The sequence below is a fragment of the Cyprinus carpio genome, chromosome B23 (assembly GCF_018340385.1).
Source record: "Cyprinus carpio isolate SPL01 chromosome B23, ASM1834038v1, whole genome shotgun sequence".
Taxonomy (NCBI): Eukaryota; Metazoa; Chordata; class Actinopteri; order Cypriniformes; family Cyprinidae; genus Cyprinus; species Cyprinus carpio.
In genome coordinates, this window is record NC_056619.1 from 20,201,504 (window position 1) to 20,215,510 (window position 14,007).

A 14,007-nucleotide genomic window follows, 5' to 3' on the forward strand; every position below is an offset into this window, starting at 1 on the left:
GCAGTTTACATGCCTTTTGTGTGAGTTGCAATTAGTGAGAGATTTAATTTGTAATGCAGGTTAGGGATAATCATTTACATTTTTCTGACCTTGCAGGCCAGCAGACTCGAACGTCCAGCACATCTGAGCCTCAATCTCCAAAAACACAGGCCAGGACGACTTTTCCTGACACTAAAGAGGAGCTCAGGAAGAGGTAATTTAGTCCAGGGTTTTCAAATTGGGGTCCAACAATCCTCAGGGGGCTGGAAAAGAGTGCTAGGGGGTCACTAGAAAAGTTTAGGGAAAAAAACAGTGTAAAAATTAATATACAGTAAAAAATAAGTTATACGCTAATATGTATTTTTAAAATTTTTATTAAAAAATTATATGAAAATAAATAATAAACTTGTATTAAAATAAATACACATGTAATTAGATTAAAATTAATCAAAAATAAATTTTTATTTAAAATAATTGTACAAATTAGACAAGTAAACAAAATAAATAAGATTATAAATAGTAAATAGTTTAGATAATAAAAAAATACAAATAATAATACAAATAATAATAAACTAAATATTTTCCAAATAATATCCCAAATACTGTAATTTTGGTGTAGCATACTAATTTAAATCTAAAATTGGTTTTATTCATGAGCTTAAATGTTAGTATATAAAACTCCTGCTTTACTTTAGTATTTGGCATTGCACTCAGAGATAGGATTTAAGACTGAAAAACTTTATATATCAACAATATATTAAAATAACATAACACAGTGCCATTTTGAGCTGAGTCAACTGATTCAGTGAGTTAGACGCCACCAATATTATTCCTAAACACCGATCAACATGACACATCCTTAGTTTTAGCTCTTTCTGAATCACTCAATGTGTATTTTCAACATTTTCAACCAATTCATCTTGCATTTTTCTCAATAATGCTTATATGTATTGATAAAATGTGACATGAATACTAAACATTGTAGCTCAGAGATCTTAAATTAGAAGAGGACTAATTTTTTCCTGTATGTTGTTCAAGTGTGAATCACACTGTTGAAACAAGCTTAAGAACAGAGAACAAAACACTGACGCTCTGTGGTAGAATTGAGAACTGCAGTGAGTGAATCATGGCTAGGCAACAGGCTTGTAAATAAAGCTGTGTGTGTGTGCTTGCACAGGTATGAGCAGCAGCAGGCCATTATACAGGAGGAGCTGGCTCGCATCGCACGCAAAGAGAGAGAGGCAGCCCGGCAGGACATCACTCGAGCGGTGCAGAGAGAGCGAGTTCAGACGCGGCAGGAGTCTGAGAAAGCCAAACAGCTGGTGAGACTCTTCTACAAACACTTCAGCACAGCACAATACTTCAGGACAGAAGTTTAAGGACACATGCAAGCTGATCACACTCTGACTGCACTGTTCTCTGAGACAAGCAATGTAAATACTGTACATAATGTTCATTTTTTTTTGTCAGTCATTGTGTCATGTAAGGACTTGAATTTCAGGGCAGTTAGGTAGCAATCATATTATCTTTAAATTGTCTTATGGCACCATGGTGATACCTTTTTTTTATGTGTGCCGTGGTAATGCCATGTTTTTATAAATAATGTTTTTTACTGTTAGTGTTCATTACCATTTAAAAGTCAGTACGATTTAAAAATAATAAATAAATAAATTAAAATTAGCAAGTGTGAATTAAATTGATCAGAAGTGGTACTAAGAAGATTAGAAAATGAAAGGAAATTCAAAAATTACATTTTAAAATGTATTAAAATAGAAAACAGTTATTTTTAAATTGAATAGTATTTCACAACATAATTGTTTTGCTGTTATTTGATTAAATATTTGCAGCCTTCTTGGACATAAGAGACTTCTTTTAAAGCAAAATATTACTGATCCCATACTTTTGAACAGTGTTATATTGAATAGTCAGAATATATTTAAAAAAAAACAAATTCTATATACTTCAATATGCTTTTTATTTATCCATTAAGTTTTCTAAAGACAGTGTGATCAGACTAATTCTGCAATTCTTCCTTGCCTGGAGGTGTTAATAGCATATTTTAATTCAAGTAGCAACAGCGTTAAATTTTGTATGTTTGATTAATTTGTGAATAAGTTCAAATGGTTTGTTTGAATGAATCATATCCAAACTCTGATTTAACCATGTGTTTGTGTTATTACTCAAGTATCATGGTAGAGATTATGAGCTAGTTTTTTTTTAGATATCTGCTCTGTTTTTTTTTCTCTTTGAGTATTAATAACGTGCTTTATAAAACAGACAGGACTGACTCTAAATTTGGACTTTTTCGCAACCATTTAAATGACTAAAAATGAAAAACAACACCCTTGACCCCATGTGTTAAAGGGACACATACAGTAAGAGGTCATTGTACTATAAAAACATCCCTGTAAGTTTCCAACCTCAAAACTTTCTTATTAGTCTAAAAGCAGCTTATATTGAATTAGTGGGCATTTACTTCTGATTCTACAGTCCGCCACGCCTATAGAAAAGAAGTGTTCTGAAGAAGGGGGTCAAAAACAGGACAGAAATTAGCCTATTACTTCTAAATTATGATGTTTTTTGATGTAAAAATCTTTATAAAATTATAAGTGGACCTCAGAAAGCAGTACAAAATGAAAAAGCAGAGGCAGTTCATGACCCCTTTAATGCATCAGGTTGCTTTTATAAAATGGTGGCAAAAAAACCCAACACATGTATGCATAAATAAATAAAAAATATTACTACATTAATTAAACTGAAGTTTTAAAATCACTTTAACACATAGCCTTTAGTGGCTTTTTGCTTTCTTAGCTTTATCAAATATTAATCTGTGTTCAAACAGCCAAACTAGTTGACAATTCCGCAATAAATAAATATAATTAAAAAAGAAAAAAAATTAATACCTTCTATTCTTATCTCCCTTATTTTCCCAATTTAAAAGTTTTTCTCTTAAATAAAGTCCCGGAGGGGAGGAACACTCTGCCTGGTCAAGTCCCTGTCGGAGAAACACACTACTGCTCTCTTGACACGGGTGAAATTGGCTTCTTTGAATTCCACTCAGTTTTTTTCTTTGTCCCATCTTTCACTTCCTCTCATCCACTTATTCAGGTCCTTTAGGGATTGTGTCCCTTCACTCTTGGGCCCCTCGAGGGGCCACCTTATCTAGTCTATACGAGTTTTACATCATATGTCGTCATCTTGTAGACACTGGAATGAAGTGTGTGTGATGTTGTACATGATGATCTGTGCCCGAGGATCCTGTGGTACGTCTTGTTGGTGTGTCTTATCTGAGCTCTGACATGTTCTGGACACTTTAATAGAAAAGCTTCCCCTGGGCTCAAGCTTTGAAGAGTAAACGTGTGTGTCTATGTGTGTGTGGAGGCAGGTTGTGAAGGTAATTATGGCTCAGTCCTCCTGTTTAACCCTGAACATCTCTCTCTCTCAACCTTAGTGTCTTATTAGCAGATGTGTGAACATGACCAGATGTCACCACAAGCCTCAGCTGTGATTCTGATGTTCGTGTAGAGTTTAGTATGGATTTTACACCAGTAAAAGATTTTGCTTCACTACCAAATTATGTATTTGACATTTATTATTTTAGTGTTATTTATATATTTCAAAATAATTATCACTATTTAAACTGACTTTTATTTTTATGATGTTATTTATTTTATTTAAGGTTTTAGTAGTTGTTACAAGATTGGTTTCCGTTTTTATTAGCTTGTTTTAATTTTTTTTTGGATTTTTAAAAGCTATTTTACCAGCACCAAACTTCTGAATGATGAGTGTAGGTCCAGATATATGTAAAATTATAAACATGACTGAGGAACATTTACAATGCATAAACAGCAATACAATATATAATATATGTGCTTATACATAACTCAGATTTGAGGTCCAACTCTTGGCCAAATATTATATTACTAAGTGACAGATGAGCAGATTATTTAAATAGATTTTATTTAACAACAAACAGTATTCTGGAACAAAATATATTGAATAGACTGTTATCTGGTCTGGTATATGTTTTTTTTTTTATTATTTAAAATGTATTGTTTAAAAGTACAAACCTGCAACCCATCAGTGGAAAACCATGGTTTTATACCCCGTATGTGGATCGAAAGATGCACACAGCAGCGTCTCTGTCTGTGATACCAGCCTCTGTGTGATGTAGATGTGATGGGAAGTCCTATCATTAATCAGAATGAAGCCGTGACATGGCAACTCCTCTGTTCTGCTGGTGTGTTTCAGAGCGCAACATCAAGGTCTGTGCCTCTAAATATTCATGATTATCAATAATGTCCTGATCACTGGAGACCTGTCTTGTTAATGGTGAGATATCAGCTCAATCATCTGAGGAGGAATTGATCCTTTGCTATCCGTTTAATGCGAAAGTATGGTAAAATATTGATATGAAGGTGTTACCATAATAAATATTAGAAGTGTCTTCCAGTACATGATGACAGCATGAATACACCATGATTTGGTGTTTTTACTCTGGATCTGCATTTACTCTACATACTGCACGGCAGTAGTGTACAGTATTTTCTGTCTTGTCTGTTGCTGTGTTGTAGTACATGATTGATCACCAGGCATTTGAATAGGGTTTTCAGGTGTGTTGTTGGTGGAGCTGCATCTGTTTTTCTTGCTTATTGTATAGTGTCTATATAGTGTATAGATTTGAAGTGGTTTATTTAAGAAGTCACAGTGTAATAGTCCCAGGTTAGGAACGATTGAAGATGAGCCCTGTTTTACGCCGAGCAAAACACTCACTATGGCAGGGTTTCCCCGTGGGTTTGAACTTGAAGTGAACTGTAGGAGATATGTGAGTTAAAGAAAGTTACGTAATTAATAAACAAGTAAAATTAAAAACAATCAAAATGAACCACTTACTAAAAATAATTGAAATGTTCATTAACATGCATGTGACAATTAAAGGGATACTCCACCCCAAAATGAACATTTTGTCATTAATCACTTACCCCCATGTCGTTCCAAACCCGTAAAAGCAATTTAAAGGCGCGGATGACAAAGAAGAGCATACACAGCATACGGTGATATGGAGAGACACAGAGGAGACCATTGATAAAATGAATTATTGAATAAAGTCTTTATTTTTGTCTTCTTCGCTTACAAAAAGTGCTTCCGTCGCTTCATATAACCCAGATTGCACATCTGATGGCAGATGGAGTATTCTGACGACGACTTTCATACCTTTTATGGACCTTGACACTGTTATTTACTTGGCAGTCTATGGGACAGTCTCAAGCCTCCAGGTTTTTATCCAAAATATCTTAAATTGTGTTCCGAAGACGAACAGAGCTTTACGGGTTTGGAACGACATGGGGGTAAGTGATTAATGACAAAATTTTCATTTTGGGGTGGAGTATCCCTTTAACCAACATCGTACCAACATTGTATGGCGAAATTTTGTTTTTGTTCAATCCAACAGATTTGTTTTGCTCTTGATGTGAACAGCTTTAAATTTATGTAAGATAATGCCTATTCAAACAAAAATTATATCGCAACAGCATTCCTAAAGAATCTTTCACACTGAGGATAATCATTTGTCCATGGAAATTTTTTTTTTTAATTCCCATTTTTGTTTATATTCAGTTCAGCATTTATTTGGTTTGAATAGCTTTGCATTTGTGACACATTTAGTTTGTTTTGCTCTTTTTGGTTTTGCTCTCAGTTTTGTCTAACTGAGAAAAAAAAAAAATATATATATTTTTTTTGCTTCCAGTGTAAATACCTTTACGTATGTTTAGCTTTTTTTGTTTCCCTCTCAGTGTGACTGTCGTTGCATTTGTAATTCCTTAACAATTTTTTTAGTCCATGTGAATATCTTTGTTGTTTTGCCTTTCATAACACATTTATTTCACTACATAAAATAGACCTGGAAAGCTCCCACTTGTAGTGCTTTCGTTTCTGTTTTTGGCTTCAATATTTGATAACTGCTTCACATCAAGAATTGCTGTTCTCTACAATATTGTCTTCCAGAAAGAGGACAGTACAAATGTATTAAAATGCAGTAATGTGTCACCTCCACCCCTGCGCTCGCACTCGGACTACAGGAACACTCTTTCTGTGAAATGCACCATTCACTGTCTGTTCATCTCCTTCCTTACTTCCTCCATCCATCTGCCAGGGTCTATGCGGATGCCCTCCATGAGCTCTCACTGTACATGACAAGCCTTCACAAGATTAATAAAAATGAACGTAGAGAGTTGGGGGATAAAGGGAGAGAGAGGAGCGAACTGTGGGTAATTTCTTTGCTCTTAAATGCATTAATGCTGTTCCCTGGCCTGTTGGCTGGGAGAGGTGATGAGTTGCATTTGCATTTGGCACTCTCTTTCCACAGTTCCATTAAAAAGCTGGTCTCATTAACACCGCTTCACGCTCGCCGCCGAGCTGCCCGCCTGCTCCTCTAGCTCAGTTGTTGCTTATGCATGAGAGAGATGCTAAAATAATCTGAGTGCATCTATGCCTGGCTTATCTCTCCGTGGTAAGGCCTCTGATCCTTTTCCAACCTCTCGTATCTGATTTTGCATCAGTTGAATGATGTTTTTTAAATCTGCTTTTTGAGTGTACCTGCAATGGTGTGACATCATTGCATAAAGCTTCACACTTGTGTGTGAATGGAGGCTGTGGGGCTCACTTTCTGTTGTTCAGTATAATCAGGTTGGGCAGTAATTCAGTTTTACAGTAGATTACCGTATTTTATACATTCTCCTGATGAGTATTTTGGTGTTACACTAGTTTTTCTTTGGCATCTTTAAATGTTGGTTTCTTTTCTTTGAAGATAATTTAATAAAAATAGTGTAAATTCTGTTTTTAGACACTAGGTGGCGGAATAACTCTTTAACATAATGTCAGTGTTTTAATGTCTGCCAAATCTCAATACAACGCCCAAGAGGTCTTCAGTGCTAATTGGTATTGTAAAATGTTTCTGGTACATTATTACAGTATTTAAATTTGGAGTAGTAGTCAATGTTTTTGCTGCCACTATCTATCTTGAAGTGAGGAAACGGAGTGGTTTTAGCTCATGAGAGTAAAGCGAGACAGACTTACAGCTCTCAGGTGTTGATTCATTTGGTTTGCCTGAGACTCTGTTAACATGCGTAGCTGCGCTAGATTTATAGGATCAGTTTTTGCCATTATTTTCTGCTTTTCTGATCTGATCTGATGTATAAAAAAATAATATTTACAATGTACAATACAAGTTTTCTATTTGAACATTTCAAAAAATATAGTTTATTCCTGTAATGACAAAGCTGAATTTTCAGCACCATTACTCCAGTCTTCAGTGTCACATGATTTTTCAGAAATCATTCGAATATGCTGATTTGGTGCTCAAGAAACATTTATTATTAACTTATTATTAATATTGAAAACAGGTATGCTGTTTATTTTATACTTGCATATTTTTGTGGAAACCTCGATATACTACCATTCAAAGGTTTAATAAAAAAAAAAAGTGACAGTAAAGGCATTTATAATGTTAGAAAAGATTTCTATTTCAAATAAATGCAATTCATTTAAACTTTCCAATCAGAGTATCCTAATTAAAACATATATTACGGTTTCCCTAAAAATATGAAGCAACACAAGCATTTCAACACTGAAAGGAAATGTTTATTGCACCAAATATCAACTTAAACTCATTCATAAATTAAGAATTAAATAAATGAACACACTGTAGAAACTGTAGTTTCACTAAAAATCATTTTGTATTCTCTCTCTCTATATATAATTATATACATACATAATATTGACTATGACGATTTAGTAAAACTACTGTATTCATGTGTGTATTCAGTTGTGATTTCCATTGTAAATGAAAGATTTATCTCTTCATCACTCCAGCCTCATAACATGCCTCATCACAGACATCAACATTTCCCCCTCAGCCTCCAACAGAAGATAACAATAAGTTCATTTCTTCGTTTATTTATTTACCTGCTTTCATCTCCCCTCACCGTGCAGAAGCTCAGTGTGAGTAATCCGGTGCGGCGGGAGAGAGAGAAGAGAGTCGGTCTGGTAGCAGAGTCCTATCAGTAATTGTAATCTCAGGCCTGACATCTTCCTGCATGCAAAGCCATTAAGACTCTTGCGCTTTCTGAGCTCAAGCCAGGCCAGAGCTCAGGTAATTGCCAGCGAGGCCCGCGGCAGGCAGGTGGAGTGGATAGATTTTATCCGTTGCTCCCTGCACTGTTTCTTCCGTTCTAGCCTCACTGTTGGAGCAGGAGTCTGGGATAAGAGGGAATTAGGTGCAGGATTAGGTCTTGTGTTGTCTCTGTGTTTGTAAGTGTTTACTTATCACTCTATCGGAAGGGCTTTTTTTTTTTTTTTTTTTTTGAATGTATCACAGGTTTTTCTGGTAAGCGTCTTGGTGTCAGATGAGAATGATTTTCTTGTTTCCATGTCAATCTCAAAATGCCAGTGTTTATGATAAAAGTATAAACGGTTTGTTATTTTGAACTTATTTTTTACTTTTTGTGACTTATTAATTGACTACAAAGTTATTTGCTGAAACAAATGGAACAAGACATTTCCTAGACTCAACATGAATATTGAGCATTTTGAATATCTGTTTGTCTGTTTTTGTACTTTATTGACAGTGAAGTGAAGAATAGACCAGAAATTTTCTGGCAGTATACAAATAATTTTTGCTGCATACAAACCTGTATGAACACCAAGGCTGAACATGTCTGAAATATGTTTTTTTTTTCTCTGAACAGCCTGAAGAAGAATAGAAAATTTGTGTGGAAGAGGAAAATTTAATGGAATGGATTTGAACCTTAATTTCGTATAATTTTATTTCCACATATGATAACCACTAGCCAACATGTCTGACTTTCTTAAGGTTATTTTGAACATTTTAAGAGAAAAGTTGTGTTTTTTGTCACTTTTATTGACCTCAGAATTTTAAAATTGGAGTTTGTCTGTCGGGGCTGTTTTTCCATACTTCAATTTTACATTGAAATTAAAGGAGACAGGAAGTAATCTGGCATGAGCTGCATTCAAACCTGTGTTTTCTGTATAAGCATCAAGGCTTAACATGTGCTTACCACTAGACCACAACCAGGTTGCCAGCTGGAGTACTAGAAAATTAGTTTGGAAGTTTGTTTTTTTAACTTTTTTTGTCACGTTTATTGACTGCAAAGCTAGAAAGGAAATAGGGCCGGAATTATTTGAGTAGAGAGGAAAAAGGATTGAAAATGTATTTGAACCTTTATTTCTTATATGAGCACTAAAACAACAAAGTTGTGTATCTCTTTTTGGATATTTTACCACTTTAATTGACCTTAGAAATGGGAGTTTGTCTGTTTTTTTGGACTTATTTTGACACCTTTATGAACATCAAAATTAAAGACATTATCTGGCAAAAGTCTTGTAAGTTTGTCTGCATGTTTCCTGTATGAGCACCAAGGCTCAACAAGTCTGAAACATGTGCTAACATGCTTTTCTTTAAGAGAAGTAGAAAACTAGTTTGAAAGGTAAAGTTTGTTTTTGGACTTTCTTTCACTTTTATTGACTTTAAGATGAGAAAGGATTATTATTATTTGATAATTATTTGAGCAGAGAGAGGAAATAAGATTGTTTGGTTGATTGATTGCTGGATTTAAACCTTAATTTCCAAAATTGCACCACATGTGATAATCACTAGCCCACATCTCAAAAATCTTTTTAAAAATTTTCCTTTTTTTTTTTTTATACAGGTTCTTTTGAGAATGAACTTTTTTGTTATTTTTATTGACCCCAAAATTTGAAATGGGGCTGGAAATTATTTTGGGAGAGAGAGGAGATTGAACTGGGACTAAACCTACTTGTTAACTTGCTAGGCAGCAATGTTCCTTGAGCATTTTAAGAACAAAAAAGTACAACTGTGATAGATAAAGGAGAACAGTATCATTTAGGGGCAGGTGACCCCTGAAGGCGGTCAGGATTATGAGTGCTAGCTGTACGCTTTACCCGCCATTCAATAAAGGAAGATGAGCATATTAAATTTTTATACCTCATGAGCACTTGACCGTTCCGGGCTGATTCCTGTGTCTCTCCCTCTGGTGCTGAACGAATCCCGACCCTCTGTCAAATAGTTCCTCTAGATTTGTCTTGTTGCTCCAATCTCTTTTCCCTCATGTCATCAATATCACGTTCGAGACCCTGCTCAAAAATTACATCGGCGCTCTCTGACACGGTGGTCGGATCGGGCTCAGATAAGAGGCGAAACGCTGGCAGAGAAATTATTCATGGCAACGGCATTAGAGAAGCAAGTGGCCCTTCTTTCTCCTCCCCAGACGACCGCGTCGGTGTGCACTCTGGGTAGTCAGTTTGAATATTAAGTGCTAATTTATTGCGTAGCTGGGAGCTACGTGTTAAATAAACGCAGACGAGTAAATAGACGAGGAAAGCGGGAGGGAAGCTGTGCCCAGATATCAGATGGCAACACAGCACATCCAACCTAGAGGGGATGACGGAGTATAAACACACACCGCAGGACACGACAGATGCAGCGTGAGTGTGTGTTTGTGCAAGAGACGAATCTGAGAATATGCGACAACTGTTACTCATGGCGAGTTTCAGTCACATAGCCTTGAAATTAAATTAAATGAAGTGAACCAGAATCAGTTTTTCATATGACACAGGTTAATCAATCGCCGTCTGGTAAGACCGTTATCTGGACGTTTCATACGAGGAGAGCATTTAATTGCAGATTATCATTACCAGAGGTATAGTAATAAATAGAAATGAGCTGTTTTAATTATGTTTTCTAATGTGGTGTCGGACTGAAACATTTTAACAACTAAATCTCATTTTCGTTCTGGAAACACGTAATACTGATACTTTAAGTGTACTTGAGAAGTGGCAGAGTTAGATGCTGTAATGCAGTGATTCTCAACATTTTTGACTCCACAGGCCCTGAATGTTCACAAGAATAGTCAAAGACCTCATGACTTCTCCAGCTTTTTACTGGAAAAGGATTGAGAATAAGGATTGAAAATATTTTTTTTCTGAGAGTTTCTACCCGGAGATTGGCAGGACTGTATAAATGTATATTCATTATAAAAAATGGCAATGAAGTTTTTATTCATTTACATGACTTTTCCAGCTTTAGAAATCACACTTCTCAAATTAGGCTACCTCATATATCCAGGTTTTTCGAGACTGTGTAAATTCTGGCTCTGTAAAGAAACAAAGAAAACATTTCTAACCAGGGTTATTATAGTTAACTTAAACTTAAACCATAAAAAAAATATTTTTGGTACTTGAAATAAAATAAACTTTAACTTAAATAAAATGAAATATTAAATTAAAACTACTACTGTTAAACTATAGTACTTATTATACTGATTTCAACTAGTTGCCAAGGCAGTATTTCTCTCTTTCATTTAGCATAACTTGATGTACTAAAACAACTAAAATAAAAAATAATAAAAAACAATGTATTTGATAAACATTTGATGAACTAATAAAAATGATGAAAACACAATTTTTTATTATTTATTTATTTATTGGCATTTTGCCTTTATTGTGATAAGATAAGATATTTAAAATTAAGATAAGTTCAGGTCAGGCATGATGGCTGGCCAATCAAGCACAGTAATATCATGGTCACCAAACAACTTGGAAGTGGTTTTGGCACTGTGGGCAGGTGCTAAGTCCTGCTAGAAAAGGAAATCAGCATCTCCATAAAGTTTGTCAGCAGGTGAAGCATAAAGTGCTTCAAGATCTCCTGGTTAACAGCTGCATTGACTTTGGACTTGATAAAACTCAATGGACCAAAACCAGCAGAAATCACAGCACCCCAAATCATCACTGGACTTCAAGCAGCTTGGATTCTGTGCCTCTCCAGTCTTCCTCCAGACTCCAGACCTTGATTTCCAAATTAAATGCAATATTTACTTTTATCTGAAAAGAGGACATTGGACCACTGAGCAACAGTGCAGTTATTTTTCTCCTTAGCCCAGGAAAGTTGCTTCTGACATTGTTTCTGTTTCAGAAGTGGCTTGTTAGCCCTTTTCCTGAAGACGTCCGAGCATGGTGATTCTTGATGCACTGACTCCAGCTTCAGTCCACTCCTTGTGAAGCTCTCCTAAGTGTTTGAATCCACTTTGTTTGACAGTATTCTCAAACTTGCGGTCATCCCTGTTGCTTGTGCCCCTTTTCCTACCCAATTCCTTCCTTCCAGTCAACTTTGCATTAAATATGCTTTGATACAGCACTCTGTGTACAGTCACCCCTTTCAGTAATGACCTTCTGTGACTTACCCTCTTTGTGGAGGGTGTCAATGATCGTCTTTTGGACCATTGCCAAGTCAGCAGTCTTCCCCATTATTGTGGTTTCAAAGAACAAGAGATACCCGGAATTTACACTGTAGGGATGGTCATTTAATAAAACTCAAATGTAAATATTGAGTTATCATGAGCTGTAAGCTCTAATCATCCAAATTAAAACAAACAAAAAAACATTTAAAATGTTTTACTTTACATGTAATGAATCTAGAATATATGAAAGTTTCACTTTTTGAAATAAGTTACAAAAAAAGAACTTTTTCATGATATTCATTATATACATTTATTTTAGATGTACCTGTATGTCGGCACGGTGCCCATAAGGCTACTGGCGCCAACCGAAAATGCAATAAAATTACTACAATTTTAAAGTGCCCCTATTATGCCATTTCCCGTATTGCCTTTCATGCAGTGTGTAATGTAGCTGTATGTGAATGTAAACGATCTGCAAAGTTGTAAAGCTTAAAGGGCACGATAAATAAAGTTATTGTCTCTCAAAATATAGAATCGGCTTTGTACTGCCTAGACGAGTCGTTAGTAATTCGAAACCCACTTCCGTGACAGCTACACGTCACGGGGTAAGACATTTGCATAATGCGCGCCTATGTTCTTCGTTGGCCGGCTGCAAACAACTTGACCCTGCCCACAAACACATCATTTTACTCACAACTGCTTCTCTAATCTTGGGGAGCTCAATGCGGGATTCACAAAACGCTTGCTGTTTAAAGATGGATCAGTATCCCGTTTATTTGGACAAGCTGCTCCACTGAATCACAACCTATAAGTATGATAAATAATAGATGTTTGTGTTTTCTATAGAGCGTTCAAAATACAGAACTATTGAAACAATGGTACATGGGTACAATGGTATAATGGGCACTTTAAATTTTAAATTAAAACATTTAAACACCTACAGAAAAACTTAATTCAAAATATTAATAAAAATCATCATAGTATCTCAGTGATACTAAAGTAACACTCAAACAATCAAATATAAATTATATTTATTTATTTAGTTGTTGTTTATGTTGCTTTCAAACACCTTTCTTTCTTTCTTTTTATTTTTAAAATATCAAATTTTGTGTTCCACAGATTAATTTTGTTAAACAGTATTATTATGACTTACACAAAGATGTATTTTTTTTTTTTTTTGGGTTACTTTATTTGAAGCTGTAGAGCAACTTTAGGTTTGATGGAGAACTGTGATAACACATTATAGCTGACGTAATGTGTTCAGCAGCCTTCAGTTCATCATTCCTCCAGTCTCCTCACTTCTTCTTGAGTATGGCCTGTCACTTTGCATCTATCCTGGCCTGGATGCTGAGTTACAGCCTAACGCACACGCATGCACCATTGTTTATGGTAAACCAACTCTGAGCAGGGCTCATTTCTAGACTTATCAGTGTAATTCATGCTTGCCTGAGTATTATCAGGCTGCTCCAGATCCCAAACAGAGCGTTACATGAGTGCAGCACGCCCATCAGATTGGCTTTGTCACCACAGAGAATTTAAAGAGGATAAATAAAGAAATGACAAGGCGTGTGTGTAGTCAGGAGCTGTGTGTGTGGCTCTCAACAGGCTCTGAGAGTTCTTTGAGACGGAGTGATGAGTTTGCCGTCATCAGACCAGCAGGGAGCAAACTCTTGATTCTTCAGCTAAGAGTTGTCATAGAGTCACTTTAAGTTCCTTGAGAGGCTATTTTAGTCTGCAGTCTGTTGCCATCATGGTA

At 35.6% G+C, this 14,007-nt stretch overlaps 1 protein-coding gene and 1 long non-coding RNA gene across 4 annotated transcripts in view; one reads left to right on the plus strand and one right to left on the minus strand.

Moving 5' to 3' along the window:
• The window catches only part of chchd6a (coiled-coil-helix-coiled-coil-helix domain containing 6a), a 74,336-nt gene that overhangs the window by 1,001 nt on the left and 59,328 nt on the right, over positions 1–14,007 (plus strand). For all 3 annotated transcript variants that reach the window (XM_042750343.1, XM_042750342.1, XM_042750344.1), the window contains 2 exons: positions 97–193; positions 1,157–1,301. In XM_042750343.1, the coding sequence (XP_042606277.1) occupies positions 97–193; positions 1,157–1,301 (242 nt within the window). The remainder of the gene's footprint in view (positions 1–96; positions 194–1,156; positions 1,302–14,007) is intronic.
• On the minus strand, positions 155–10,124 carry LOC122141866. The gene is made up of 3 exons (XR_006158152.1): positions 10,001–10,124; positions 7,942–8,232; positions 155–266 (listed from the first exon to the last, which is right to left on the minus strand). It is a non-coding gene; the product is annotated as an uncharacterized LOC122141866 (long non-coding RNA).